The sequence below is a fragment of the Dama dama genome, chromosome 22 (assembly GCF_033118175.1).
Source record: "Dama dama isolate Ldn47 chromosome 22, ASM3311817v1, whole genome shotgun sequence".
Lineage (NCBI taxonomy): Eukaryota > Metazoa > Chordata > Mammalia > Artiodactyla > Cervidae > Dama > Dama dama.
This window is the reverse complement of record NC_083702.1, coordinates 334,497-360,878: the sequence shown is the minus strand read 5'-3', so window position 1 is coordinate 360,878 and position 26,382 is coordinate 334,497. Positions and strand designations below refer to the sequence as shown.

At 43.8% G+C, this 26,382-nt stretch overlaps 1 protein-coding gene, 1 non-coding gene and 1 pseudogene across 14 annotated transcripts; 1 reads left to right on the top strand and 2 right to left on the bottom strand.

Annotated features, from left to right (window-relative positions):
• Positions 1-5,665, bottom strand: LOC133044058 (glucose 1,6-bisphosphate synthase-like; annotated as a pseudogene).
• A 1,951-nt stretch (positions 5,666-7,616) lies between these two features.
• On the top strand, positions 7,617-25,388 carry RABL2B (RAB, member of RAS oncogene family like 2B). 13 transcript variants are annotated; one of them, XM_061124204.1, is made up of 9 exons: positions 7,617-7,801; positions 9,545-9,703; positions 19,619-19,648; positions 20,749-20,828; positions 21,324-21,403; positions 23,283-23,394; positions 23,701-23,828; positions 24,178-24,261; positions 24,452-25,388. In XM_061124204.1, exons 2-9 carry the CDS (start codon positions 9,597-9,599, stop codon positions 24,533-24,535), a joined length of 705 nt encoding a protein of 234 aa, XP_060980187.1. In that variant the 5' UTR covers positions 7,617-7,801; positions 9,545-9,596; the 3' UTR covers positions 24,536-25,388. The 13 variants fall into 13 exon arrangements, with proteins under 13 accessions (XP_060980187.1, XP_060980186.1, XP_060980185.1 ...); XM_061124203.1 differs by having other exon boundaries at positions 7,617-7,836; XM_061124202.1 differs by lacking the exon at positions 7,617-7,801 and adding an exon at positions 7,826-7,900.
• On the bottom strand, positions 12,383-12,522 carry LOC133044095 (small nucleolar RNA SNORA7). The gene has a single exon (XR_009689843.1). It is a non-coding gene; the product is annotated as a small nucleolar RNA SNORA7 (small nucleolar RNA).
• Positions 25,389-26,382: the final 994 nt, after the last annotated feature.

Sequence of the window (26,382 nt, the reverse complement as noted above, 5' to 3'; positions counted from 1 at the left end):
TTATTGTCTTTTGAACACTGAATGGCCGAACCTGAGTTTGGTAACAAATGTAATCATTTGGTTATTTTTATTCCCAGGCGGCACAGATTTCTTACTAGTCTGGCTGCTGTCATATTAAGAAATAACGTCCCATGTATGCAATATAGTAGATATTCTTTTGGAGAATCAATATTGTGAAGACTTTCAAATATACTTTTGTTGGTAGTCAGAGCATAACACAAGAAATATGAAGTTTTGGAAATATGACTATCTTTCACAAACCTTAATCAGTTACTGGCTCAATGTTATGGCTATGGTTTCCAGTTAATATAACATCTCAGCAACAACAACAGCTGTACTCACTCCATTTTTATTGAAAACTGAAGTTCCACACAGAAAACCAGAAGACTCTTAAAGTTCAAAAATGATTTCTTTCCCATTTTCTAGCTCATTTATCCTACTTCTAATCCATTTAAAATCTGGTAATGTTTTTTCATAATAAATTTTTTAAAAAGTGCAATTGAATTCAAAATTTTGGAGGTGACTGTGGTGGCTAATATATAATTATTCACATCAGAGATTCTTGATTGATTTTTCCTCCAGCAACCAAGTATTCACCCTTTCCCCCAAAGAAAGTTGCTAACTCATTTCCTGTGAAAACTTTCCATTGACCATCCTCCCGACGTTCTGCCTCTGCCAGCTGGTCTGCATCAGAAGCTGTGGATAGCATATCTGAGCATTTTTTTCCTCTGCCAGTCTCAGAGAAATTTCCAGCACAGATCCTCCTTCTTCCTATTTGGGCATTAAGTGGTAGAAAATTTAGAATCAGGATCTTTTGTTCTGTCATGGAACTGAAGACTTCAAACCAAACACTTGCAAAGTCAACTGCAAATAGTCATGTCTGACGGATGAAATGATATATGTGAAAATTTCAAGGTGGTCTTTGAGTTTGATTCCCTGTGAAAATCATCGTTTTTCAGATCTCCCATTTGTCTCTTCTAAATGTCTTGTAGAGGGTCTCTCTCTAGTAAGCTGGCATCCACCAAGTTATCATTCCAAGAACCATTCCAGGGCTCCAAACAATCCCCTACACATTTTGGACTTTCTTTATCACGAGGTGGAGAAGGAAATGGCAACCCACTCCAGTATTCTTGCCTGGAAAAAATCCATGGATGAAGGAGCCTGGCAGGCTACAATCCATGGGGTCCAAAGAGTCGGACACAGTGAGCACTCACACATTATCACGAGATGTGATCTAAACACCAGTTTCCCAATACCCTTTGTCTATTGTCTTCCTTGCAGTTGTGAAAGGCAGTAATCATCACACCTCCAACTGCTTTGAGCTCCTGGACTGCATAAGGTATATAAGAGGTGTAGGAAGTTATTTTGAAAAAAGGTACACAGGAACATCTTTAGCAAGCAAGTCTGCAGCAGTGGGTTTAGGAAGTCTCTGACTGCTGCAACTGCTAGTTACTCGACTCCAACAGTCAAAGAAAAAGTTTCTCAGCATCTCTCAAGGTATTTGTGCATCCTCTGTGTTGATTGTTTTACTGTAAGGTCATTTTCTTGAGATCTCTTCAATAAAATTAGAGATACAAGGGAATATTTCATGGAAAGCTGGGCTCAATAAAGGACACAAATGGTATGGATCCAACAGAAGCAAAAGATATTAAGAAGAGGTGGCAAGAATACACAGAAGAACTATGCGAAAAAGATCTTCACGACCCAGATAATCATGATGGTGTGATCACTCACCTAGAGCCAGACATCCTGGAATGCAAAGTCAAGTGGGGGCCTTAGGAAGCATCACTACGAACAAAGCTAGTGGAGGTGATGGAATTCATCACTACGAACAAAGCTAGTGGAGGTGATGGAATTCCTGTTGAGCTATTTCAAATCCTAAAAGATGATGCTGTGAAAATGCTGCACTCAGTATACCAGCAAATTTGGAAAACTCAGCAGTGACCACAGGACTGGAAAAGGTCAGTTTTCATTCTAATCCCAAAGAAAGACAATGCCAAAGAATGTTCAAACTACTACACAATTGCACTCAATCTCACCGCTAGTAAAGTAATGCTCAAAATTCTCCAAGCCAGGGTTCAACAATACATGAACTGTGAACTTCCAGATGTTTGAGCTGGGTTTAGAAAAGGCAGAGGAATGAGAGAGCAAATTGCCAACATCCGCTGGATCATCAAAAAAGCAAGAGAGTTCCAGAAAAACATCGACTTCTGCTTTATTGACTATGCCAAAGCCTCTGACTGTGTGGATCACAACAAACTATGGAAAATTCTTAAAGAGATGGGAATACCTGACCTGTCCCCTGAGAAACCTGTATGCAGGTCAAGAAGCAACAGTTAGAACGGGACATGGAACAACAGACTGGTTCCAAATAGGAAAAGGAGTATGTCAAGGCTGTATATTGTCACCCTGCTTATTTAACTTATATGCAGAGTACATCATGAGAAATGCTGGACTGGATGAAGCACAAGCTGGAATCAAGATTGCCGGGAGAAATATCAATAGCGTCAGACATGCAGATGACACCACCCTTATGGCAGAAAGCAAAGAACTAAAGAGCCTCTTGATGAAAGTGAAAGAGGAGAGTGAAAAAGTTGGCTTAAAGCTCAACATTCAGTAAACTAAGACCATGGCATCTGGTCCCATCACTTCCTGGCAAACAGATGGGGAAACAGTGGAAACAGTGACAGACTTAATTTTTCTGGGCTCCAAAATCACTGCAGATGGTGACTGCAGCCATGAAATTAAAAGATGCTTGCTCCTTGGAAGAAAAGTTATGACCAACCTAGACAGCATATTAAAAATCAGAGACATTACTTTGCCAACAAAGGTCTGTCTAGTCAAGGCTATAGTTTTTTTCAGTAGTCATGTATCGATGCGAGAGGTGGACCATAAAGAAAGCTAAGTGCTGAAGAATTGATGCTTTTGAACTGTGGTGTTGGAGAAGACTCTTGAGAGTCCCTTAGACATCAAGGAGATTTCTTAAAGGAAATCAGTCCTGAATATTTACTGAAGGACTGATGCTGAAGCTGAAACTCCAATACTTTGGCCACCTGATGCGAAGAACTGACTCTTTGGAAAAGACCCTGATGCTGGGAAAGATTGAAGGCAGGAGGAGAAGGGGATGACAGAGGATGAGATGGTGGGATGGCATCACTGTCTCGAGGGACATGAGTTTGAGTAAACTCTGGGAGTAGGTGATGGACAGGGAGACCTGGCATGCTGCAGTCCATGTTGTCGCAAAGAGTCGGACACGAGTAAGCGACTGAACTGAACCTATTGGAGAAACCATAACTTTGACTGCATGGACCTTTGTAGGCAAAGCAATGTCTCTGCTTTTTAATACACTGTCTACGTTTGTCATAGCTTTTCTTCCCAGCAGCAAGAGTCTTTTATTTTCATGGCTGCAGTCACCATCTGCAGTGATTTTGGAGCCCAAGAAAATAAAGTCTTTCACTGTTTCCATTTTTTCCCCATCTGTTTGCCTTGAAGTGGTGGGACCAGATGCCATGATCTTTGCTTTTTGAATGTTGAGGTTTAAGCCAGCTTTTTCACTGTCCACTTTCACCTTCATCAAGAGGCTCTTTAATTCCTCTTTGCTTTCTGCCATAAAGTAATGTCATCTGCATATCTGAGGTTATTGATATTTCTCCTGGCAATCTTGATTCCAGTTTGTGCTTCATCCAGCCTGCCATTTCGTATGATGTACTCTGCCTAGAAGTTAAATAAGCAGGGTGATGATATACAGCCTTGACGTACTGCTTTCCCAATTTGGAACCAGTCTGTTGTTCCATGTCCCGTTCTAACTGTTGCTTCTTGACCTGCACACAGCTTTCTTAGGAGGCAGGTAAGATGGTCTGGTATTCCCATCTCTTTAAGAATTTTCCACAGTTTGTTGTGATCTACACAGTCAAAGGCTTTAGTGTAGTCAGTGAAGCAGAAGCAGATGTTTTTCTGATATTCTCTAGCTTTCTCTATGGTCCAGTTGATCAAATTGGCAATTTGATCTCTGATTCGTCTGCCTTTTCTAAATCCAGCCTGTACATCTGGGAGTTCCCTGTTTGCATACTGCTGAAGCCTAGCTTGAAGGATTTTGAGCATTACTTTTTTAGCATTACCAGTGCTTAGGGGAGGGCAGAATGGGGAACAATTGCTTAATGGTTAGGGTTTCTATTTGGGATCACAAAAAATTCTGGAATTGACAGTGGTGAAGGTTACATATGAATGTTCCTAAGGTCACTGAATTGCACACTTAGAAATGAGTTAAAATGGTTAATTTTGTTATATACATTTTAACATTTAAAAAGTGAAAAAAAATTATAGTACAAAAAAAATCAGCTAAATCCAAAAGAATGCAGGAATGGAGAAAAGCAGGGGCAGAAAAGTACAAGACCGGCTTGTTACTGGCACTGCTGGCTTGGTTTTGTGGCCAACCTCCACACAATGTGTCCCCGGGTTAGTCTGGAATGTGGGACAGGGCCTCAGCACTGAGCAGGAGGTGTTCTGAGGTGCTTGTCATATTTCTGCCATGGTTAAGTAGAGTGGGACTTTGGTTGCAGCCCCAAGTAGCTAGGCATCTCCACAGTTAACCTTCCTGAACAAGCAGCATTCTTATGGATCCACTGACATTTGTCAGTATTGGACCAGTGTTGGAAGTCGAGATGTCCACTAGACAGTGGTGAGCATAAGTTGGAACTCATATTACAAGAATATAAAATGCCCATGGAAACTGATTTCAGGCATACCTGATAGTCTATCAGGGTAGACTTCTATGGGGAAATCCTCAATATGTTCATCTTTGGCTGTCTCAGACAGGAAAAAACCTTCTTTGGCTCTTTATTTATTTATTTATTTTTTTCCTTTGGCTCTTTAGATTCACTTATTTCAGCAATTCAAAGTTATACTGAGTAAGCTAAGAAATGCCGAGATTTACCAGACTAGATGTGAAACAATGAAGACAATTTCTTCTAGGCTTCTGAAAGCAAAATAATGAATGACCACCAGTGAGAGATAATTTTATGTTTTCAGTCACTGTTTCCTAGTATTTTACTGCTCATAACTATGAATCTCACCTGGTTATATTTAATTTTATTTTCACCTTAGTTATATTTTTTTTAAATCAAACATTTTCCTAAATCTGTGAATTAAACAGTATAATGTAGTTACCACATCATGCTTCAACTGTCAAGTTAAATTCATCATGAGCTATTATTAAAAAGACTTTATCTTTAAAAATAAAAAATTTTAGTGTATTATATTAAAATCTCTTTCAAAATTTTCTAAAATATACCACTAGAAAGGTCATTTTTAAAGTGCCTTATATGGAAATAAAATAAATATAAGTATAGTTGTAAAGGCAAGTCACTAATTTGAGATGAGACCTACCATTCTCACGGTAAAACCAAGAATGTATGTCCTTGCATAGACTGTGCTGCTAAACAGAGAAGGCTCATAAAAGAAAAAACATTAGGTCATATGGTTTATTTTTGGTTTTTTAGATCTATACTGTCTTCCACAGTGGCTGCACCAATTTTACATTCCCACCTACGTGTATAAGAGTTCCTTTTTCTCCACATTCTCACCAACATTTGTTATTTGTGTTCTTTTTGATGATAGTCATTCTGATTTGTGTGAGGTGATTTCTCACTCTGGTTGTGATTTGCATTTCCCGCATTAGTGATGTTCAACATCTTTTTACATGCCTGATGGCAGTTTTTAAATGTGCGTTTTGTCCTTGGAAAAATGTCTATTGCATTCTTCTGCCCACTTTTCAATTGCTTTTTTTTTGGTAAATGTATTTTTTAAATGTTTTAAATTATGAAACACATTTACAGGAGACTTGGAACATACAGAACAAAGTTACACACAATTCCATAGTATATTAAAATTATTTTTAAAGTAGATAATTATTTGGAGTTTCAATATCAAACTCTCAAAATTTAACAGAATGCATGGACAGAAAAGTAGAAGGATACAATAGACCTGAAAAGCACTATGAAGCAATTCAACATAATTAAGATTTATAGGTCCAGTGGTAAGACTCCTTGCTTTCAATGCAGGGTGCCTGGGTTCAATCCTTGGTCAGGGAACTAGATCCCACATGCCGCAATTAAAAGTTCGCATGCTGCAACTAAAGATCCCACATGTTGTATCTAAGACCTGATGCACCCAGACAGATAAATTTTCAGGCTTCCCAGGTGGTGCTAGTGGTAAAGAGTCCATCTACCAATGCAGGAATTTGATCCCTGGGTCAGGAAGATCCCTTGGAGGAGGGCATGGCAACCCACTCCAATATTCTTGCCTGGAGAATCCCACGGGCAGAGGAGCCTGCCGGACTACAGGCCATAGGGTTGCAAAGAGTTGGACATGACTGAAGCGACTTAGCATGCATGCATACAACAGCAGGATACAAACTCTGTTCAAGTTCCCAAAGACTATAAACCAGGAGACGCTGGAACGTACAGGGACATAAAGTCGGGCGCAAAAATTTCATGGTCTAAAGGTATTGAAATCATATAAAGTCTGTTCTATTATCATGGTGCAATTATGTTATAAATTAATGTCAAAAGATATTTGAAAACAACCCACATATTTTCAAGTGCAAGGTGACATTTACCAAGAGAGATCTTTGACTCAGCCATTGAAAGTCTCAATAAAGTTAAAAGACTAAAAAAACACAGAGAGTGACTGCAGAGAAGAAAGAAGTTAAATGAGAAATAAATACCAAAATGACCCCATGTATTTGGAAATTAAATGTCCACTGTTAAATGATGGGTGTATCTAAGATGCCATAACAAGGAAAATTAGAAAATATTTGTAACAGAATAAAAATGAAAAAAGCATTTATCAGAACTTGTTGCATGCAGCTGAGGCTACTCAATGCAACTAAATACAATACGGAATCTTGAATAAGATATGAAAACAAATAATGGACACTGGCATAAAATTTTGTGAAATTTGGACAAAATAAGTACTTTTAATCCATTAGACTGAGCCATCCTAGCATCTTTGACTGGTCTATATGAATGCACTAGGGCTTCTGTCCTTTTGCTATAAAACTGAGACAAATGACTAGATAGAATTGCAGCAAATTGGAGGGTTATGCTTGGAATGATTGGACTTGAAATAGGCTAGACCCCTGCACATGAGTATGTATAGGCTAATACATACTTAAGTAGGTATCAACAAATCGCTACAGTATATTTTCGAAAACAAAGATGAAACATTTTTCTAACTACCTGATCGTTCCAGAATTTGGATTCTCCAGTTGGCTCTCCTGTGGACTTGATGGTTTATTTCGACCGGATGGCAACTAGCTATACTAATCATTGTTTTGATCTGTATCATTTATTTTGCCCATTTTATAAGATTGTCTCTTGCATTATCCATTGTGTAATCAGTCCTCTATGTATATGAGATGTCATCTCTATACGGATATAGAGATTCTAGGGTTGTTCAGTGCTTCCCTGATAACTCAGGTGGTAAAGAGTCCTCCTGCAAGGCAGGAGACTCCGGTTGTTAACCTCAGCCGCCTACCAGGGGCCAACGACTGGCCCCCGCGCCGCGCCCCAGGCCCCGCCCCACGCCTCAGGCCCCGCCCCGCGCCTCAGGCCCACTTCCCTAGACTCCAGACTCCCGCTTTCCAGCAACTTCCCGGGATCTTAAGCCGCCTGGATCCTGGCTCAGTCCCCAGGCGAAGCCCACGCAGACTCTGGCAGTTGGAAACCCCAGGCCGGCCTGATCCGGATGCTCGTTCACCGGCGGTACCCCGGCCCGGCATCGCACGAGCCAGCCTCCCGAGGTCCTTCAGGCCTTCGGCCGGGCAGCCCTCCTGAGGTCCTTGAGCGGTTGCGTAGCAGCTGCGGGGACGCGGGCAGAGCTGGACGCCGACTGAGGGGCGGTGGGCCTTGGGCTGACTGTCGGGGTCCGACACTGGAGGGAATCCGGGACTGGCGGGTTCCGAGGGCGGCTGGGGACCCTGTGGGCGACTGGGGGCCCTGAGGGCGGCTGGCCGTGGGCGGACCGACCTGCGGCGCCGCTAGTCTCCAGTCCTCGCTCGGGAACAGCCGAGATGACGAAACCGCGCGAGTGGCGGCCTCGCCTGTGGGAAGCGCCCCTTCAAGGCTGTCCTCGGGCCCTCAGCTGGACGGAGGGCCCGGTGGGGGGAAAGAACGGGACAGTGGTTCTGGCAACGGTGGGAGGAGGGAGGTGAAGGCAGCCCATTCTGGCAAAGAGGTTGAGGTGCTCGAAAACTACTTGAGTGAAAGAGAGCTTATCCAGTGGGTCGCGAGACTATCGACAAGCCTTGAAGGTCTTCGAGAATAGATTTGGCTCCAGCTGCAGGGTGGAGGTGGAAGGGGCAGCCCCTTATTATGCTTAGCAAGCATCTGCCACTTCCCGGTCACTGCTCTTGAGGCTGAGGGTGCCTCGGTGAATAAGGCTGATTCCCTTCCTGAGCAGAAGCAATAGCATTGCGGCCAGGGAAACTCAGGGGTCCTGTTGGTATTTTCCACCCTTGTGTGCATCTCTGTCATAGCTCTTGCAACAGCAGAGTTTTCCTTCGTGTCTTGTGTCCCGGTGCAAGATTTGCCCGTATTTAAGGCTCAGTAAGTGCGGGCTCTGCTGCTGCATTGTTGCATCGTTGAGCTCAGTGTGTGGACTGTGGCACATTCTCAGTAATGTTTGTGAAGTTATTAATATATTTGAGCGTGATGACGTGAGGATAGTGGAATAGATCTAAAGATTATGTTATACTTCGATGCTGGCATTGGGTGTCTGGTGATGTCTTGTACAGACAAGGGATGTGAAGAGTGAGTTTGGAGTGGGCGGGGCTTAGGTTTCACATGTCACTTTTGCCTGTGTGCAGTAGTTTGCTAGTCAAAACCTGGTAGGCAATTGCATACTTGAAGGCTGCGCGGTCTCTGTGGAGATGCAGATTTGGCATCATCAGCATTTAGGAGATCCTTGAAACTAGTAGAGGTTGAAAGTACCCTAGAGAAGAGGGCCTGGGAATGCCAGGTTTGGGAAAGGAAAAAACAGCTACTGATTTCAGTAGGATGGAAAATGAGGTGGAGGTGAGAAGCATGAGGTAGAGGATTGGGAAGAGACATCTTTGGTTGTGTGGTCTATCATTCAGCGGTGAGAATTCAGGCCCACACAATGTCTCAAATTGATTATGTGGTATAAGCACTGATTTTTGCCCCTGCTTTACAAGTGAGCAAATGTTTGTACATAAAACTTGTAAAACTTCAACATGGTTTTAGAATAGTCTCTCCAGATGGGAGTGGGAGTTGTGGTCCTGAGCATAGCTGTAGTAAAGAGGTGACGCAGGGTAAACAACTCTAAGAAGATCTTGTTGGGGACAAGATTACAACGCTGTGGTTCAGCAAGTGCTAGCCAGGTTGGTAGTGAATAGAATAGGATATCAGTGTTTCCTGGGGCTCCTCTCTCATCAGGTCAGTCTCCCCTGTCCAGGAAGAGGAAGGGAGTTTGGTTGAGGGCACTTCTCATCTCTTTACCAACAGCCTCTTCTTGATCTTTCCAGTGACAAGATCCCCCCTCCCCTGAGCTGATGCCGTTTCTATAGCCAGAAGCCAATGGCTAGGGACAAAGCCAAATCCTGTGAGCTGGACCAGGAGAAATACGATGCTGATGACAATGTGAAAATCATCTGCCTGGGAGACAGCGCTGTGGGCAAGTCCAAGTATGTTGGAGGATTAGGGGAGCAAAGCCAGGCCCAGAACAGATCTGGGGTCTTAGAAAAACCCTCCAGAGGCACAGAGGAGCATGGCTTCTGTGGGTGTGGTGAGGGAGCCCAGGTGTGGGGGAACAAGGGAGCCTCCCATCAGCAGCTGTGTGTGCCTGGGGAGGAGGGTCAGAGAGGGCTGAGTCAGGACTGAGAGAGGTGAGCTTTACATGTGAGTCCTGGCAGAGACTGCTGGAGCAGTTCTGGTGAGGTGAAAGCTGTGTTTTCCTGTGTGTGGTGTGTGGGCTGGGATTTCAAGGTGCAGACAGTGGGAACGGGGAAAGGAAGGTGTGAAAAGTGACTAGCACAACCAGCAGCCTGTTGAAGAAAGGTGGTGAGGAAACTTTGTTCAAAGAACTCACTGAGAAGAGTGGATAGAAATGGTGACTGACTGTAATCAGCATAAAGATTGGCTCGATCATAACTGCAGTGCCTCTGTGCACAGGTGGGACTCCCCTGAGACTCTAAGGGAGGCTCTGCAGTGCAGCAGCCTGTCTCCAGAAGGTGTGAGCCTGTTTGTCAGTTTCTGGGGCTGTGGGGCACTCATCCATTTCTGCCCCTGACCAGATACCTTGTTTAGTCTTATATCCCAGGAGCCCCAGTTCCACCTTCTTTTCCACTTTTATCTTTTATTAACATATCCTTGGAATCAGGGAGCTGTGAATAATTCCCTAGGGGCTTTGCTGGTTGGCACAGTGGTAACTTAACTTTTCTCAACCTCAACTCTGTTTATTTTAAAAGATGCCCTGGGAAAAGCAAAGCAGAAACTTGTAGCAGGAGTCCTAAACTTAAGCCTTCATCTCAGTGCCCAGACTTTAGGTGGGAGCAGGGCTGTCACTGTAAAATGCCTAGGAAGGAACTCAAACTAACGATTTTCTCATCACAGGGCTCTGGCTGGAACTCTCAGTGCTGTGTTGAATAGAAGTGGCAAAAGCAGGCATCCTCTTATTTCTCACCTTGAGGGGAAGCTTTTAGTCTTTCACAACTGAGTATGGTGCTAACTCTGGGGTTTTCATCAGTTCAGTTCAGTTCAATCACTCAGTCATGTCCGACTTTTTGTGACTCCCACGGACTGCAGCATGCCAGGCTTTCCTGTCCATCGCTAACTCCTGGAGCTTGCTCAAACTCATGGCCATTGAGTCGGTGATGCCATCCAACCTTCTCATCCTTTGTTGTCCCCTTCTCCTCCTGCCTTCAGTCTTTCCCAGCATCAGGGTCTTTTCCAGTGAGTCAGTTCTTTGCATCAGGTGGCCAAAGTGTTGGAGTTTCAGCTTCAGCATCTGTCCTTCTAATGAATATTCAGGACTGATTTCCTTTAGGATGGACTGGTTTGATCTTCTTGCAGTCCAAGGGACTCTCAAGAGTCTTCTCCAACACCATAGTTCAAAAGCACCAATTCTTCGGCATTCAGCTTTCTTTATGGTCCAACTAGCTTTGACCAGATGGACCTTTGTCAGCAAAGTAATGTTTCTCTGGTTTTTAACATGCTGTCTAGGTTTGTCATAGCTTTTCTTCCAAGGAGCAAGCATCTTAATGTCATGGCTGCAGTCACCATCTGCAGTGGTTTTGGAGCCCAAGAAAATAAAGTCTCTCATTGTTTCCCCATCTATTTGCCATGAAGTGATAGGACCAAATGCCATGATCTTAGTTTTCTGAATGTTGAGCTTTAAGCCAACATTTTCACTCTTTTCTTTCATTTTCATCAAGAGGCTCTTTAGTTCTTCGCTTTCTGCCATAAGGGTGTGTCATCTGCGGATCTGAGGTTATTGATATTTCTTCAAGCAGTCTTGGTTTCAGCTTGTGCTTCATCCAGCCCAGCATTTCACATGATGTACTCTGCATAGAAGTTAGATAATCACGGTGACAATATACAGCCTTGACGTACTCCTTTCCCAATTTGGAAACCAGTGCATTGTTCCATGTCTGGTTCTAACTGTTGCTATTTGACCTGCATACAGATTTCTCAGGAGACAGGTGAGGTGGTCTGGTATTCTTATCTCTAAGAATTTTCCACAGTTTGTTGTGATCCACAGAGTCAACAGCTTTGGCATAGTCAATAAAGCAGAAGTAGATATTTTTCTGGAACTCTCTTGCTTTTTCAGTGATCCAACGGATGCTGGCAGTTTGTCCCTCTGCCTTATCTAAATCCAACTTGAACATCTGGAAGTTCACGGTTCACGTACTGTTGAAGGCTGGCTTGGAGAATTTTGAGCATTACTTTGCTGGCATGTGAGATGAGTGCAATTGTGCAGTAGTGTGAACATTCTTTGGCATTGCCTTTCTTTGGGATTGAAATGAGAACTGACCTTTTCCAGTCCTGTGGCCACTGCTGAGTTTTCCAAACTGCTGAGTTGGCATATTGAGCGCAGCACTTTCATGGCATCATCTTTTAGGATTTGAAATAGCTCAACAGGAATTCCATCACCTCCACTAGCTTTGTTCGTAGTGATGCTTCCTAAGGCCCACTTGACTTTACATTCCAGGATGTCTGGCTCTAGGTGAGTGATCACACCATCGTGGTTATCTGGGTCATGAAGATCTTTTTTTTTTTTTTTTTCCTTCAAGAAAGAGGCAAGAGACCACGTCAAAGATGACTTCTTGGAAGGAGACTTTCTCACCCTGCCCGGAGGCTTGAGCTCTTGTTGCAGAGTGTCTTCCAATCACCAGATACTGAGCAAACTGGGAATGGAATGGGTACCTCTGCCAGGCTTGCTTTCCCTCCCAACTCCGAAGCTGGCAGAATACAAGCCATTCTCCAGATGCGATCCTGGGAGGATGAAGATCTTTTTTGTGTAGTTTTTCTGTGTGTTCTTGCCACCTCTTCTTAATATCGTCTGTTAGGTCCATACCAATTCTGTACTTTATTGTTCCATCTTTGCATGAAATGTTCCCTTGGTATCTCTAATTTTCTTGAAGCGATCTCTAGTCTTTCCCATTGTCTTGGTTTCCTCTATTTCTTTGCATTGATCACTGAGGAAGGCTTTCTTATCTCTCCTTGCTGTTCTTTGGAACTCTCTATTCAAATGGGCATATCTTTCCTTTTCTCCCTTGGCCTTTAGTTTCTCTTCTTTTCTCAGCTATTTATAAGGCTTCATCAGAGAACCATTTGCCTTTTTGCATTTCTTTTTCTTGGGGATGGTCTTGATCACTGCCTTCTGTACAATGTCACTAACCCCTGTCCATAGTTCTTCAGGCACTCTGTCTATCAGATCTAATCCCTTGAATCTATTTGTTACTTATGCTGTATAATTGTAAGGGATTTCATTTAGGTCATACCTGAATGGTCTAGTGGTTTTCCCTACTTTCTTCAATTTAAGTCTAAATTTGACAATAAGGAGGTCATGATCTGAGCCACAGTCAGCTACTGTATAGAGCTTCTCCATATTTGGCTGCAAAGAATATAGTCAATCTGATTTCGATATTGACCATCTGGTGATGTCCATGTGTAGAGTCTTCTCTTGTGTTTTTGGAAGAGGGTGTTTGCTATGACCAGTGCATTTTCTTGGCAAAACTCTGTTAGCCTTTGCCCTGCTTCATTTTATACCCCAAGGTCAAACTTGCCTGTTACTGCAGGTGTCTCTTGACTTCCTACTTTTGCATTCCAGTTCCCTATGATGAAAAGGACTTCTTTTTTTGGTGTTAGTTCTAGAAGGACTTGTAGGTCTTCACAGAGCCATTCAACTTCAGCTTTTTCGGCGTTAGTGGTTGGGACATAGACTTGGATTACTATGATGATGGTTTGCCTTGGAAACGAACAGAGATCTTTCTGTCAGTTTTGAGATTGCAGTCAAGTACTGCATTTTGGGCTCTTTTGTTGACTATGAGGGCTATGCGATTTCTTCTCAGGGGTTTTGCCCACAGTAGTAGATATAATGGTCATCTGAATTAAATTCGCCCATTCCAGTCCATTTTAATCCACTGATTCCTAATGTCAATGTTCACTCTTGCCATCTCCTGTTTGACCACTTCCAGTTTACCTTGATTCATGGACCTGACATTCCAGGTTCCTAGGCAGTATTGTTCTTTACAGCATTGGGGTTTTCATATGTGGCCTTTATCCTAGAGGTGATTGCCTTCTCTTCTTATAGAGTGTTTTTGTCATGAGATGGTGTTTGGTTTTTGTCAGTTGCTTTGTTTGCATTTATTGAGATGAATATGTGGAATTTTTCCTTCATTCTATTTATATATGTTTGATTAATTTTCTTAAGTTGTACCACCTTTATATTCTGAGAATAAATCTCCCTTGGTGATGATGTATAATCCCTTTAATATGATTTGGTTTGCTAGTGGGTTTTTTTTTTTTTTTGGCACTGTTCTGGGTCTTAGTTGCTGTGCATGGGCTTTCTCTAGTGCAGCGAGCAGGGGCTACTCTCTAGTTGAGGTATACGGGCTTCTGCTTGCGGTGGCTTCTCTTGTTATGTAGCATGGGGTCTAGAATGCAGGCTCATTGTGGTGCACGGGCTTAGTTGTCCCACAGCATGTGGAATCTTCCCGGACCAGGGATCAAACCTGTGTTCTCTGCATTGGCAGGTGGATTCTGAACCACTGGACCACCAGGGAAGTCTGCTAGTGGATTTTGGGGGGATTTTTACAACTAAAGTCATGAGGAATATTGGCCTGTAGTTTTCTTTTCTGATAGTGTCATCTGGTCTTGGAATCAGGGTACCACTGGCCTGTGGTAGAAATAATAGAAAGAATTATAAAGTGCTCCCCCCTCAGTTTTTGGGAAGAGTTTGAGAAGAACTGGTGTTTGTTTATGAAATGGTTGGTAGAATTCACTAGGGAAGTAATTCAGTCCCAGACCTTTAGTTATAGGGAGTGTTTCAATGCTGATGTAATCTCCTTACTTGGTATAGGTCTACTCAGATTTCCTATTTCATTTTGAATCTGGTAGTTCATGTGTTTCTAGGAATTTGTGCACTTCCTCTAGGTTATCCAGCTTATTGGTGTGCAGTAGTTCATGGTGTTCACTGGTAATTGTTTTGTTTCTATAAGACTGATGTTACTCTCCCAGCTTTCAGTTCTGATTTTGATCATTTGTGTCCTCTCTCTTTTCTTAGTCTAGCTAAAGGTTTGTTGACGTTGTTGATCTCTTCAAAGAACTAATTTCTGGTTACACTGATACTCTCTGTTGTCTTTCTATTCCATATTCTGCTAATCTCCACTCTAATCTGTATTGTTTCTTTCCTTCTGCTATCTTTGAGTTTAGTTTGGTCTTTCATATCTACTACCTTAAAATGTACAGTTACGTTGTTTATTTAATTTGCACTGTTTTGTGAATTTTCTGGTTTTCCTTTTGTTATTCTAGTTGCATTCCATTTTATTTGTGAAGATACTTTGTATAATCTCAGTCTTTTAAATCTTATTGACTTTTTTGTAGCCTAAGCTGAGTTGAATATGTATGTTGAGAAGAATATGTATTCTACTGTTGTTAGATAGAGTATTCTGTATATGTTTGTTAGGTCTATTTGGTTTATAGTGTAGTTCAAGTCCTCTGTTTCATTGTTCTATTCATTACTGAAAGTGGGATGTTGAAGTCTTCATGTATTACTGTGCAACTGTTTATTTCTTCCTTTAGTTGTGTCAATGTTGACTTCATATATTTTCGAACAACTTCATATATTTTGGAACAACTCTTCTGTTCTTCACATATATGTTTTAACTTTTCTATTTTCTTGACAGATTGAACTTTTCATCGATATATAATGTTCTTCATTTCTTGTAACATCTGTCACTTAAAAGTTTGTTTTCTCTGGTTGTAGTATAGCCATCCTAGTTCTCTCTTGAATACTGTTTGCATGGAATATCTTTTATCATCCTTTTGTTTTTCAGCCTCTTTTTGACCTTGTATCTAAAGCAAGTGTCTTACAGTTAGCACATACTTGGTACATATTTTTTAAATATACTCTGCCAGTCTCTCACTTTTAATTGGAGAGTTTTATCTATTCCCATTTACAACAACAGTAATTAAAGTTATTACTGATAAAGAAGAATTTACTTCTGCCATTTAACTATTTGTTTTATATGTCTCCTGTTTTATTTCTCAGTTACTCCATTACATTTTTTTTTAAGTTGATTTTTGGTAGTATACTGTTTTGAGTCTCTTCCTTTCATGTATAATTTTTAAAATTTTTTATTAATAGTTACCTTGAAGATTATAATTAATATCTAAAATTTATAACAGCGTATTTGAATATCAATTTAATTATAATAGTATACAAACACACTCTGTCCCTTCCCTTTATATTGTTTTGTCACATATTGCATCTTTATACATTAATTGTTCATTAATATAGATTTATAGCCATAATTTTATGTGTTTTGAATCACATAGGAGAAAAAACAGGAGTTATAAACTGAAAGTATGAGAGTACTGTTTTTATATTTGCCTATGTAACTACCTTTACTGAAGATCTTTATTTCTTTATATGGCTTCAAATTACTGTTTAGCCCTTTCATTTCAACCTGGAGGACTCATTGCACTGTTTCTTCTAGGACAGATCTGCTTATGAGCCACATCAGCTTATGTTTATCTGGGAGTTGTCCCAGTTTTGCCTTCATTCTGGAAGGATAGTTTGCTGTGCATAGAATTCTTTCTTGACAGTTTTTTTCCCCTCAGCTTCAAATATATTTCCACTGCCTTCTGATCTCAGTGGCATCTGATGAGAAATCGGCTGTTTATTTTACTGAGGATTTTGTCTTTCAGTTCCTACAATTTGCCTGTAATGTGGAACAGTGTGAGTTTATCCTGCCTGGGGTTTGTTCAGCTTCTCAGGTGTGTATATTCATGTCCTGCATCAGGTTTGGGAAGTTTTTAGCCGTTATTACTTCAAATAACCTCTCTGCCCCCTCCTGTCTTCTATCTATGATGCCTGTGTCAGGATGATTAATGCTGTCTCGTGGATCCTTAGGCACTGGTCATTTTCACTTGTTTTTCTTTCTGCTTCTCAGACTGGATGATTTTGGTTGCCTTAACTTCAAGTTTGCTGAAGATAAACTGTTTTTTGGCTTCTCAAGTGGTGTTGAAACCCTCTAGTGAGTTTTTCACCTAAATTATTGTACTTTTCAGCTCCAGAATATCTGTTTCTTTTCATATTTCCTGTCTCTTTATTAATACTCTCATTCTGTTTATGTGTTGCTTTCTAATTTCCTTTAGTTCTTTGGCCTTGGTTTCCCTTAGCTTTTTGAGCATATTTAAGATAATTGATCTAACATCTTTGACTAGTCAAGTATCTGGATTTCTTCAGGTATTATTTCTGTTGAGTTCTTTTTTATCGTGTGAATAGGCTATACCTTCCTGTTTTCTTTGTATGCTTTGTGATTTTCTGGTTTAGAATTAGATGTTCTGAGTGTTTTACTGCGGTGACTTTGTGTGTGTCAGTCAGTCAGTCGTGTCCAACTCTTTGCAATCCCGTGGACTGTAGCCCTCCAGGCTCTTCTGTCTATGGGATTCTCAGGCAAGAATATTGGAGTGGGTTGCCATTTCCTTCTGCAGTGGTGACTTTGGAACTCAGATATTCCCATTCCTTGGGTATGGCTGATTTCTGCCTGTTTAGGGCTGGAGTGTCTACTTGAAACTTTTCCATACTTTTTACAAAGTGTTTATTCCTTCTTGTGTGTGGTCATTGATATTTCTATTCCATTATCTGTGGTCAGACAGTGACCTGATAAAAATTTCTTTAAATATTTGGCTCCAAAATGGGAAAGAAAAAAAGGGATAGTCCTATCCTGTTAAATTTCCAGTAGTTGCAGGGGAAGCCTTTGAAGCCTGAGAGAGCTCAGATCTGGCTCCTTGGGGATCTACCAGCTGATCACAAATTGCAAGACAAACTTTCTGAGGACGGTGTCTCCACTGCCCTCCAGACATGGGGAACACCGCTCACTGTATGGCTTTGGTGGGCCTGTGGTGTGTGTAGCTGTTGCTGGTTTGTGTGTGTTGTTCTTCTGCACAAGGCCAACACTCTCCTTTCATCTAGCGCTCTCCTGGTTGTTGAGTCCAGTCAGGTTCCAGAGCTCTGAAATGGTTGATTCTGATCATTTTTCCCAGTTACCAGTTGAGGGAGTGACCCCTTGAACTTCCTACCCCACCATTTTGTGTAATGTCCTCAAGGTCCATTTTTTTCCGTACACAGGTATTCCGTTGTCTCCACACCATTTGTTGATAAAGCAGTCCTTTGTGTGTGTCCATGCACTCAGTTGTTCAGTCATGTCCGACTCTGCAGCTCCATGGACTGTAGCTCACCAGGCTCCTCTGTCCATGGAATTATCCAGACAGGAATATTGGAGTGGGTTGCCATTTCTTTCTTCAAAAACAATCCTTTGCCCCACTGAATTGCAGTAATGCTTTTGGTCTAAATCCATTGACCATACATGTGGCTATACATATTTTAAGAGTGTGTTTATTGTCTGTCTGTCTTCCCCACTAGAATGTAAGCTTCACAAAGACAGGAATTTTCATCTGTTTTGTTCAGTGTTATATCCTGGTGCCTAGCCTAGCATCTAGCATATGGCAAGCACTCAGTAATTTTTTTTTACTTTTTTGTACTAAACTATCTGTCCTGTTGAAGAACAGTTATGAAAATTATCATTTTTATGATATTAGATACAGTACTGCAGTGAATATTTTATGCCTATCATCTTGGGCACAAATTCTATTAAGAGCTGAGGTGAAACTGCCCAGTTTTAGCATTAGCTCAAATTTTGAGTTATCCCGTTTTCTCTCCAAAGTAGTATGGTAGATTCTCACTCCTACAGCACAGTATAGGAATTTCTGTTGCTTCACAAAGTCCCTAACTTTGTGACTATCATGTGACTTTTTCAATTTTGTTACTCTAACGGATGAGTGTGCTACTTCATTTTATTTAATTTGCATAAAATCATTATAAGATTGAACATCTTTTCATGTTTGTTAGCTGTTCATCTGAATTGCCTATTCATATTCTTAGAACAAGGTTGTATGTGTGTTCTTTTATGTATCAGAGCTGTTCATGATCTCTGTATACTGATTCTTTGTCAGTGATTGGCATTGCCCATGGCTTCTCCCAGTCTGTGAGGGGATTTTTCTGTTGGTTTGTTTGTTTTTTCTTTAACTTTTCATTTTGAAATAACAGATTTACAGGATGTTGCAAAGAGAATACAGAGAGGGCCTGTGTATCCCTCACCTCCTGTGTGTCCCCATTGGTTCTCTCTTAAATAACCAGAGTACAAGATCAAGTGCAGGAAATCAGCGTTTGTTCAATGCCTGTGTATAATTCTGTGTCACTTCATCACGTGTAGACCTGTGTAGCATCACTGGAGTCGAGATACACAGCTGTCCTGGCACAGCGGGAGCCGAGGTCGTGCTGCGCGTTTGTAGCCACGCCTATCCCACCTCATCCTCTACCAGCCCAGCCCTGCCTCCGCTAACATCCTCCATGTGTGTAGTGGTGTCATCTTGGCAACACTGTATAAAAGGAGTTATATAACATGTGACCTTTTTCACTCAGCTAATACCCTTATGATTCATTTAAACTGTTGGGTAGATCAGTAATTTGTTCCTTTTTATTGCTGGGTGGTAGTTCCTGTAGTAGACTACCACAGTTTGTTTATTCCCTAAAAGGAGTAAACTGGGGTCCCTGCTCATAGGAAAAGCACCTGTGGGTGCTGGTCAGTGTTACAGCCAAAGGGTGTCAAGAACTTACCCCGAGTCATGAAGAGAGTGGATGGGTGGTCCCTGGGCATTGTCTTTGAAAGGAAGCTTGTAGCTGAGGAAGGAACTAGAGGGGTAGCCACAGCTGGCTTCCGAGTGTCCCACCCCTGGGTGGCTCAGCAGGGCGAGGAGGAAGCAGGAGTGCTGAGGGATGCGGCTGACCACCTTGCATGTTCTCCCTACAGACTCATGGAGAGGTTCCTCATGGATGGATTGTATCCTTCAAATTTGAAATGCTCCTTGTGGCCCTTTCCACTCCCATGCCAACTCAGCGCCCCTGCCCCTGCTTTGCTCTAGGGGTCCAGGGAGGGGCAGCTGAGCGCGTGCAGACGGTTCATTCACGCTGGTTTCTTACCAGCTGACCCACATGGCATGCTGCAGTATATTCTGAAGGTTACTCACATCTGGATTTGCCTTATATTAGGAAGGCAGTGAAATGGCCAACCGTACCTCATCCAGTGCCTGGACTGACACCTCACCTCCTCCTTAGTAGCTCTGGCAGTGGCTAAGTCACTTAACATCTCTGACCTCAGAGCTTGAACTCTCTACAATTTAAAAATTCTCTGGTTTGCATCAACTTTCTGAAGAAGGATCTGCCAGCCCCACCCTCCTTTCCTGAATTGTCGTTGCTACGCAGGTTTGGAATGAGACAACTGGGATGATTTGTAAGAATCTTCCCAGGTGAGTCCATTGAGAACTATGGGTCAGCAGAGCCCTGGGCCTCAGCCTCCCACGCAGAGTCTATCTTTCTTCACCTTTTCCTCAGTTCTTTGCACTCACCCACCTGTGTTGTCCCAACTCTGACAACTTGCAACTTCAGAAAGTCGTATTCCCCATGCTTTTTGTTATGGTTTCATACACAGACAAACTGCAGTTCATAAACAGCTTGTCAGCTAGCTGTCTTAAGAAGGAGGCTTGTTTTCCCTGGAACTGTTATGTTGCTTCTTATGACTGGGTTTGCTCTATGTCTGCAAGAGCCCCATCCATAAAGAGCTGGGGCAACCACAGTGGTATTTGCCGACTACGTGATGCTGCTTCGGACAGCTGCTCTGTAAAAGTCCATTCCACGTTTTCCCTTGTACTCAGGTGGCCAGGACATAATCCCAGCCTCTCCTGCCCCTCACTTTTCGTGGAGATTGTGCCTGTGATGTTTGAGGTTGAGGTTGGTCCTCTGTCTGCAGCACTCATTCAATTTAAAATCTGAATAACTTTCTAAAGAAGGAGAGAGAGTCTCCATTCCGTCATACCAGCAACCACCCCCTAGCACCTTTTTTATGCTTCTCTTTATTCATTGTTTTCCTTAACCCAAATGCAGTCAGCCCCAGCAGCTGTCCACATACGCCCTGACCCTGTACAAGCACACGGCCGTGGTGGATGGCAAGACCGTCCTTGTGGGTGAGCAGCACAGCGCTGAGCCGCAGCGGTGCTCAAGCGGGAGGAGAGGGGCTGGGGAGAGAGTCAGGCTCAGGTGAGGGGTGGTAGGTGCAACCCACAGCCGAGAAGCAAGGGTAGGTGGAAAGAAGCACGCAGGGCTCTATTCCGGTTCTCTTCAGTCAGGAAAATAACAGGTGTTGTCCAAATGTTGTCTTCCACAAAGGTTTGGCTTTAAGTGGGGTTACGGCCTTTTTCTTGGCCAGGCCACGCATCTGTCTCTGTGCCCAGCACTCATGGGAATTGGGTCTGGTTTTGACCTCTGAGGGTCCTGCATCTTATTGGGTGGGGGAGGCCGGGCGCTGAACCTCTCCCTCGTGGGGTCTCCTGTCTGCGTTCTCCTTCCTCCTGGCCCCCGTCTCCCTCGGCCGTCCTCCCCGCCGCTGCAGAGATGCTCAGTGTCCGGGCTCTCTGCCTCTCTGCCCCCATCAGGCAGTCAGAGCTGTGTTCATGTTGCAGACTTTTGGGACACAGCAGGCCAAGAGCGGTTCCAGAGCATGCACGCCTCCTACTACCACAAGGCCCACGCCTGCATCATGGTATGAAACCAGCCGGGAGGCAGAGGCTCTGCGCAGGTCTGGCCTGAGGGGTGAAGGGATGGGGGCCTGAGCCCTCCTGACCAGGGCTGGGTGCCGGGGGAAGGATCAGGGCAGGCTTCAGACTGCAGAGGTTCTGTGTGAGAGCCTGCCCGGGCCAGCGTCTCATCTGGGGTGAGGGTGAAGGGGGTTTGTGGCGCCTCCATTCCTTCAGGAGGAGCAGGTTCAGGGCCTGTCAGCCGTCTCAGAGCCAAACACTGCCCCTCCCTAGTGGAGCCACGGACTGCATTTTCAGGTGCTCCTGTCCTGCCCTTGTGCTTAAGGTACAAAGTCTCATCAAACCTTCCAGAATTTAATGCTAGTACCTATACAGGGGGGCTTCCCTGGTGGCCCAGTGGTAGTGCAAGAGGTTCAGGTTTGATCCCTGAGTCGGAAAGGTTCCCTGGAGAAGGAAATGGCAACCTAATCCAGTCTTTTTGCTTGGGAAATCTCATGGACAGAGGTGCCCGTTGGGCTACAGTCCATGGGATCGCAAAGGAGTCAGACATGATTCGTGACTAAACAGCAACAAACTGTACATGGATGAAATGAAATGGAAGGGTGAGGGTGAGGCAGACGCTGGCGCCCGGGGCGTGGCCTCTGGCCTGTGATGCGCATCTGTCAGCCCCTGTGGCCCTCTTCTGTCCTGTCAGCCTGCCCACGAACCTGTGTCTGCCTGCGCCTCTCACCAGCCCCAGCCTGCTGTAGGGGCCTTGGCCACGTGGGGACCTGATCGCCCCGGAGGGAGGTCGTCTGCCCGCTACTTTGAAACAGCGAAGGCTGTGCTGCTCAGCCTAACCAGCTCCTCCTCAGCTCAAAACAAGGAAAGGAAGCTCAGGAAACTAGACCTGGGTAAAAGGTCTGATGGTGATCATGGCAGTAGTGAAGCAGATTCCAAAGATTTCACTGCAAGCATATTTTAGAAGAAGTCTTTTTTGGGAATTCAATAAAATATGGTCATTTATTGAAGTTGGGCCTGGGGAATACCACACAAGAGCCTCTCAGTAGAACTGCTGCTGCCTCAGGCGGGTCAGCTGCTGACTGGAGCCCGCAGCTGTGCAGGGGGAGCCCCTGTCCTGGCCACAGCTGCTCCCACAAAGGGCTGCGTTGTCTTGAAGTAAGACTTGCCGTTGCATCAGGGTACATGGCCATCCCTCTCAACCCACTGTTGTGCTGGGGCAGTTTGGACCTGCGAGTCTGTCCTGGGAGATGGCTTAGCGGCAAGCAGCTGACCTCTGGGGAGTTCCTCTGAGGAGCTGGAAGGATGCTTGTAGCGGCCTCTTGAAGCATCTTAGGGCTTCTGGCCTGCTCGTCCTTAGAGCTAGTCAGTGTTCATGCGTCTTGCTGATATTTTAATAGGTAAGCAGTATAAATTAGGAACAGTTCATAAAATGATAAGCTGCAAAATAATAAGAGATAAAAGTTACTTTTTAAAAGTTTAAAATATAAAATTAAAAGTTTATAATTAAAGGTAAAACAACTGAAAGGGTATTCTACAAACATTTAAGATTATCATAAAGGAGTTTTAAAAAAATGGATAGGCAGTAATTAGACTAAGAAAAAAACCAAAAAACTTTAAATGTTCACAGATTTATCAATGGTACAATAAGTAAAATGATACTCTGGTTAAAACAGGTAAATTAGGTGACAAGCTGAAGGTTCTGGAGGGATGCTCAGAAGTGTGGGTGAGGCTTGTGGTTAGAGGGGCTGCAGCTCAGAGTGGTTCGTGGTCTGAGTTCCCAAGCCTGTGTGTGCTTGCTTGTATGTGTGTCACCTGGGGGTGGGGGGGGGTGTGAAGAGATGTCGATGCACTTGGGCGGTCTTCTTTCCTCTGCTGATTCAGGTATTTGACGTGCAGAGGAAAATCACGTACAAGAACCTCAGCACCTGGTATACAGAGCTTCGGGAGTTCAGGCCAGAGATTCCGTGCATTGTGGTGGCCAATAAAATCGATGGTGAGGCCACCCCTACATCTGGGTGCCAGCAAATCATGGGGGAACCCACCATCACACGTGTCGTCCTCCTTTCCTGGGCCATCAAACCATCAGTGATCTGTTCCTCCCAAAATAGATCCCTTGGCAGCTTGCCATCACTCCCCTTCCAGTAATATCCACGTGAGCCAACCTTCCTCCTTGAGACACAGATCCCAGTTGAATGAGCTGTTTCTATGACTTGTCTGCTGATTGTCCCTGCTTGTCCCACTTCCTGGAATGGGGACCTCCAGTGACCTACCCTTCAAAACTCTCCTTTTTCCTTGGTAGACAGGCCAATGTCCTACCTTCTCTCTACAGCAGACATGAAGATGACCCAAAAAAGTTTCAATTTTGCCAGGAAGTTCTCCTTGCCTCTGTACTTTGTCTCAGCTGCTGATGGTACCAACGTTGTGAAGGTAATAGGAGACTGCAGAGATGGTCTAGTGAGGTGGGGAAGGCCTGACGTTTCTGGGGAAGTGGTGGAGAGAAGGGCTGGCTGCAGGGCTGTTGGTGAGGACAGCATTGCTGGGGGCCCTGGTGAACAGGAAGGGGTCATTGTGAGTGTTGACAGTAGGGGAGGTGATGGTTTGGGCTTGGTGAAGAAAAGGCATATTGACCAGCATGGGATCAGGGGATGGGGGAAAAGGTGATGATTTTAGGGTGGAGTATTGTGTGGACACATGATGATGATGGGCCAGTGGTGCAGGGCAGGCAGAGTCGCAGCCACTGGTGCCCATAGCCCTGTTTTCCTTCCCACCACCCCAGCTCTTCAATGATGCAATTCGATTAGCTGTATCTTACAAACAGAACTCCCGGGACTTCATGGACGAGGTTTTGCAGGAGCTTGAGGTAGGTCTGGCATCGAGGTGGCATCTGGTAGGTGGCATCGAGAAAACGGCTTCTCTCCATAGAGTTGCAGAGCTAACCCAGTAGACCCGACTTGGCAGGCAGCACATTCTCGTGGGCACGGTCCCTAGAGGTGTCAGAGCCTCAGCTGGGCACATGCAAGGCCAGGCCTCATCTGCCGCCTTGTTCACAGAACATCGACTTGAAGCAGGAGGAGGAGGAGGAGATACCGGACAAGGAGCAGCCCGGCCGCACCCAGAGCCCGTCTCCCTCCTGACCACAGGAGGCCTCTCCACGGCCCACCTCCCTTGGCAGCCCTTCAACTCTCAGTGGAGGCACTCTCCCAGGCCGTCCCCTGCTACACCTGCAAACCCAGCTGTCCCATTTGCACCCTCCAACCATGGCCCGGGAAACCTGATCCTTCAATACATGCCACTAACAGGTGTAAGGCCCATACCAGACCCTGAAGCCAAATTAGGGATGGACCCTCCAGGTCATATGGGACAGTAAAGAGAATCGGAATATTCTCTGTGTGTCTCATCAAGGATATTTAGGTGTCTCCCCTTGCCCCCTCCTCAAGAGCTGATGTCAGGGCCTATTCATTGCATTTCCACCAAGAGGATGATTTCTAATTCCTGACTTTTCTCCTCTTTAGGCTCCCAGCTAAACAAGTCATTTTAAGAATGATTTTGAGCAGAGAGCTGTTTGTTCCATAAGTTTTTCTAGAGCTCTTCTGGATATGGCCAGTACTTTGATGAACAGTGAGGCTAAGATCACAGGCCCAAGTTTGCTGTTAACATCAAGTGAAAGCAGGTGACCGGTCTGGCCACACAGTAACACAAACATCATTGTTGTGAGCATCAAGGGTCAATACAGCCACATCACAAGGCATGCATGATAAGAAATTGACTTGGAAGCTTTTAAAATCCACATTTCAACATAGGCTTTTAATTTTTCTGAGGACTAGTGTGGGCACTGAACCTCCTTGGGTGGCAAGGGCTGCTGAGAACTGTTGTGCTGCCTTTTCCATTTATCGCCAGGACTTGTCGCTCACTAGAATGCTTTTATGATCATCTTGTACATTGTTTTCATTAAAATTTTTTTTTACAATAAAGATTGAATTACAGAAACATTGAGTCAATGTGCCTGCTTTGTGGGTACGGATTCTTTTTCTAAGCAAAAAGTCACAAAGGAATGAGTGGACCAACAGCCGCATTGATGGGGGGAGATGGCTGTGTTTGTCAAGCAGGGGTGACCAGGTTCACTGTGTTTATTGACACAGAGATCATTTCAGTGGAATTTAGGGTTTTAAAAGAATGGGTATTTGTTTGGGAATCAAGAACAAACATTTTTTTTTTTTTAATTTTTTTTTTTTATTAGTTGGAGGCTAATTACTTCACAACATTTCAGTGGGTTTTGTCATACATTGATATGAATCAGCCATGGATTTACACGTATTCCCCATCCCGATCCCCCCTCCCACCTCCCTCTCCACCCGATTCCTCTGGGTCTTCCCAGTGCACCAGGCCGGAGCACTTGTCTCATGCATCCCACCTGGGCTGGTGATCTGTTTCACCATAGATAGTATACATGCTGAAGAACAAACATTTTTAAATTATTGATGCTTACAATTTCAACTTAAGAAATGTAACCTGAATTCAGGAATGTGTTACCCTGGAGAGATGGGCTTTTAAAAACAAGAACAACAACAAAAAAAACCTTTATTATAAATGAATAATGTGTTTAGAAAATAATGGCTTCGTTGAGATATGATTCAAATACCATAAGATTCACCATGAGTATTGGGCTTACATAACCATTTTGAGTCAGTTCTCATAGAAGCAAAGCCTGAGAAGATGACAAATCTTGGTTAGATGAATTTGGGGCAGTTCTCTGTCTCTGCTAGGGACCAGCTTCAGCCTGCGTCTCCCTGAGGGAACTCTGAGGGCAGACTGTCCCGCAGGGTTGATCCCACTTTGAGACCGGGGGGATTTTTGTGCCAGTTAGCACAGTGTGTGAAGAGGAACAGGTGGAAGGGATGACGTGTGGTGTCTAGCTCAAAGTGGCTCCTGTTTTAGCAAGGGCAGGTCTCTGGGGAAAAGGCAGCTATGAGTTCAACACTCA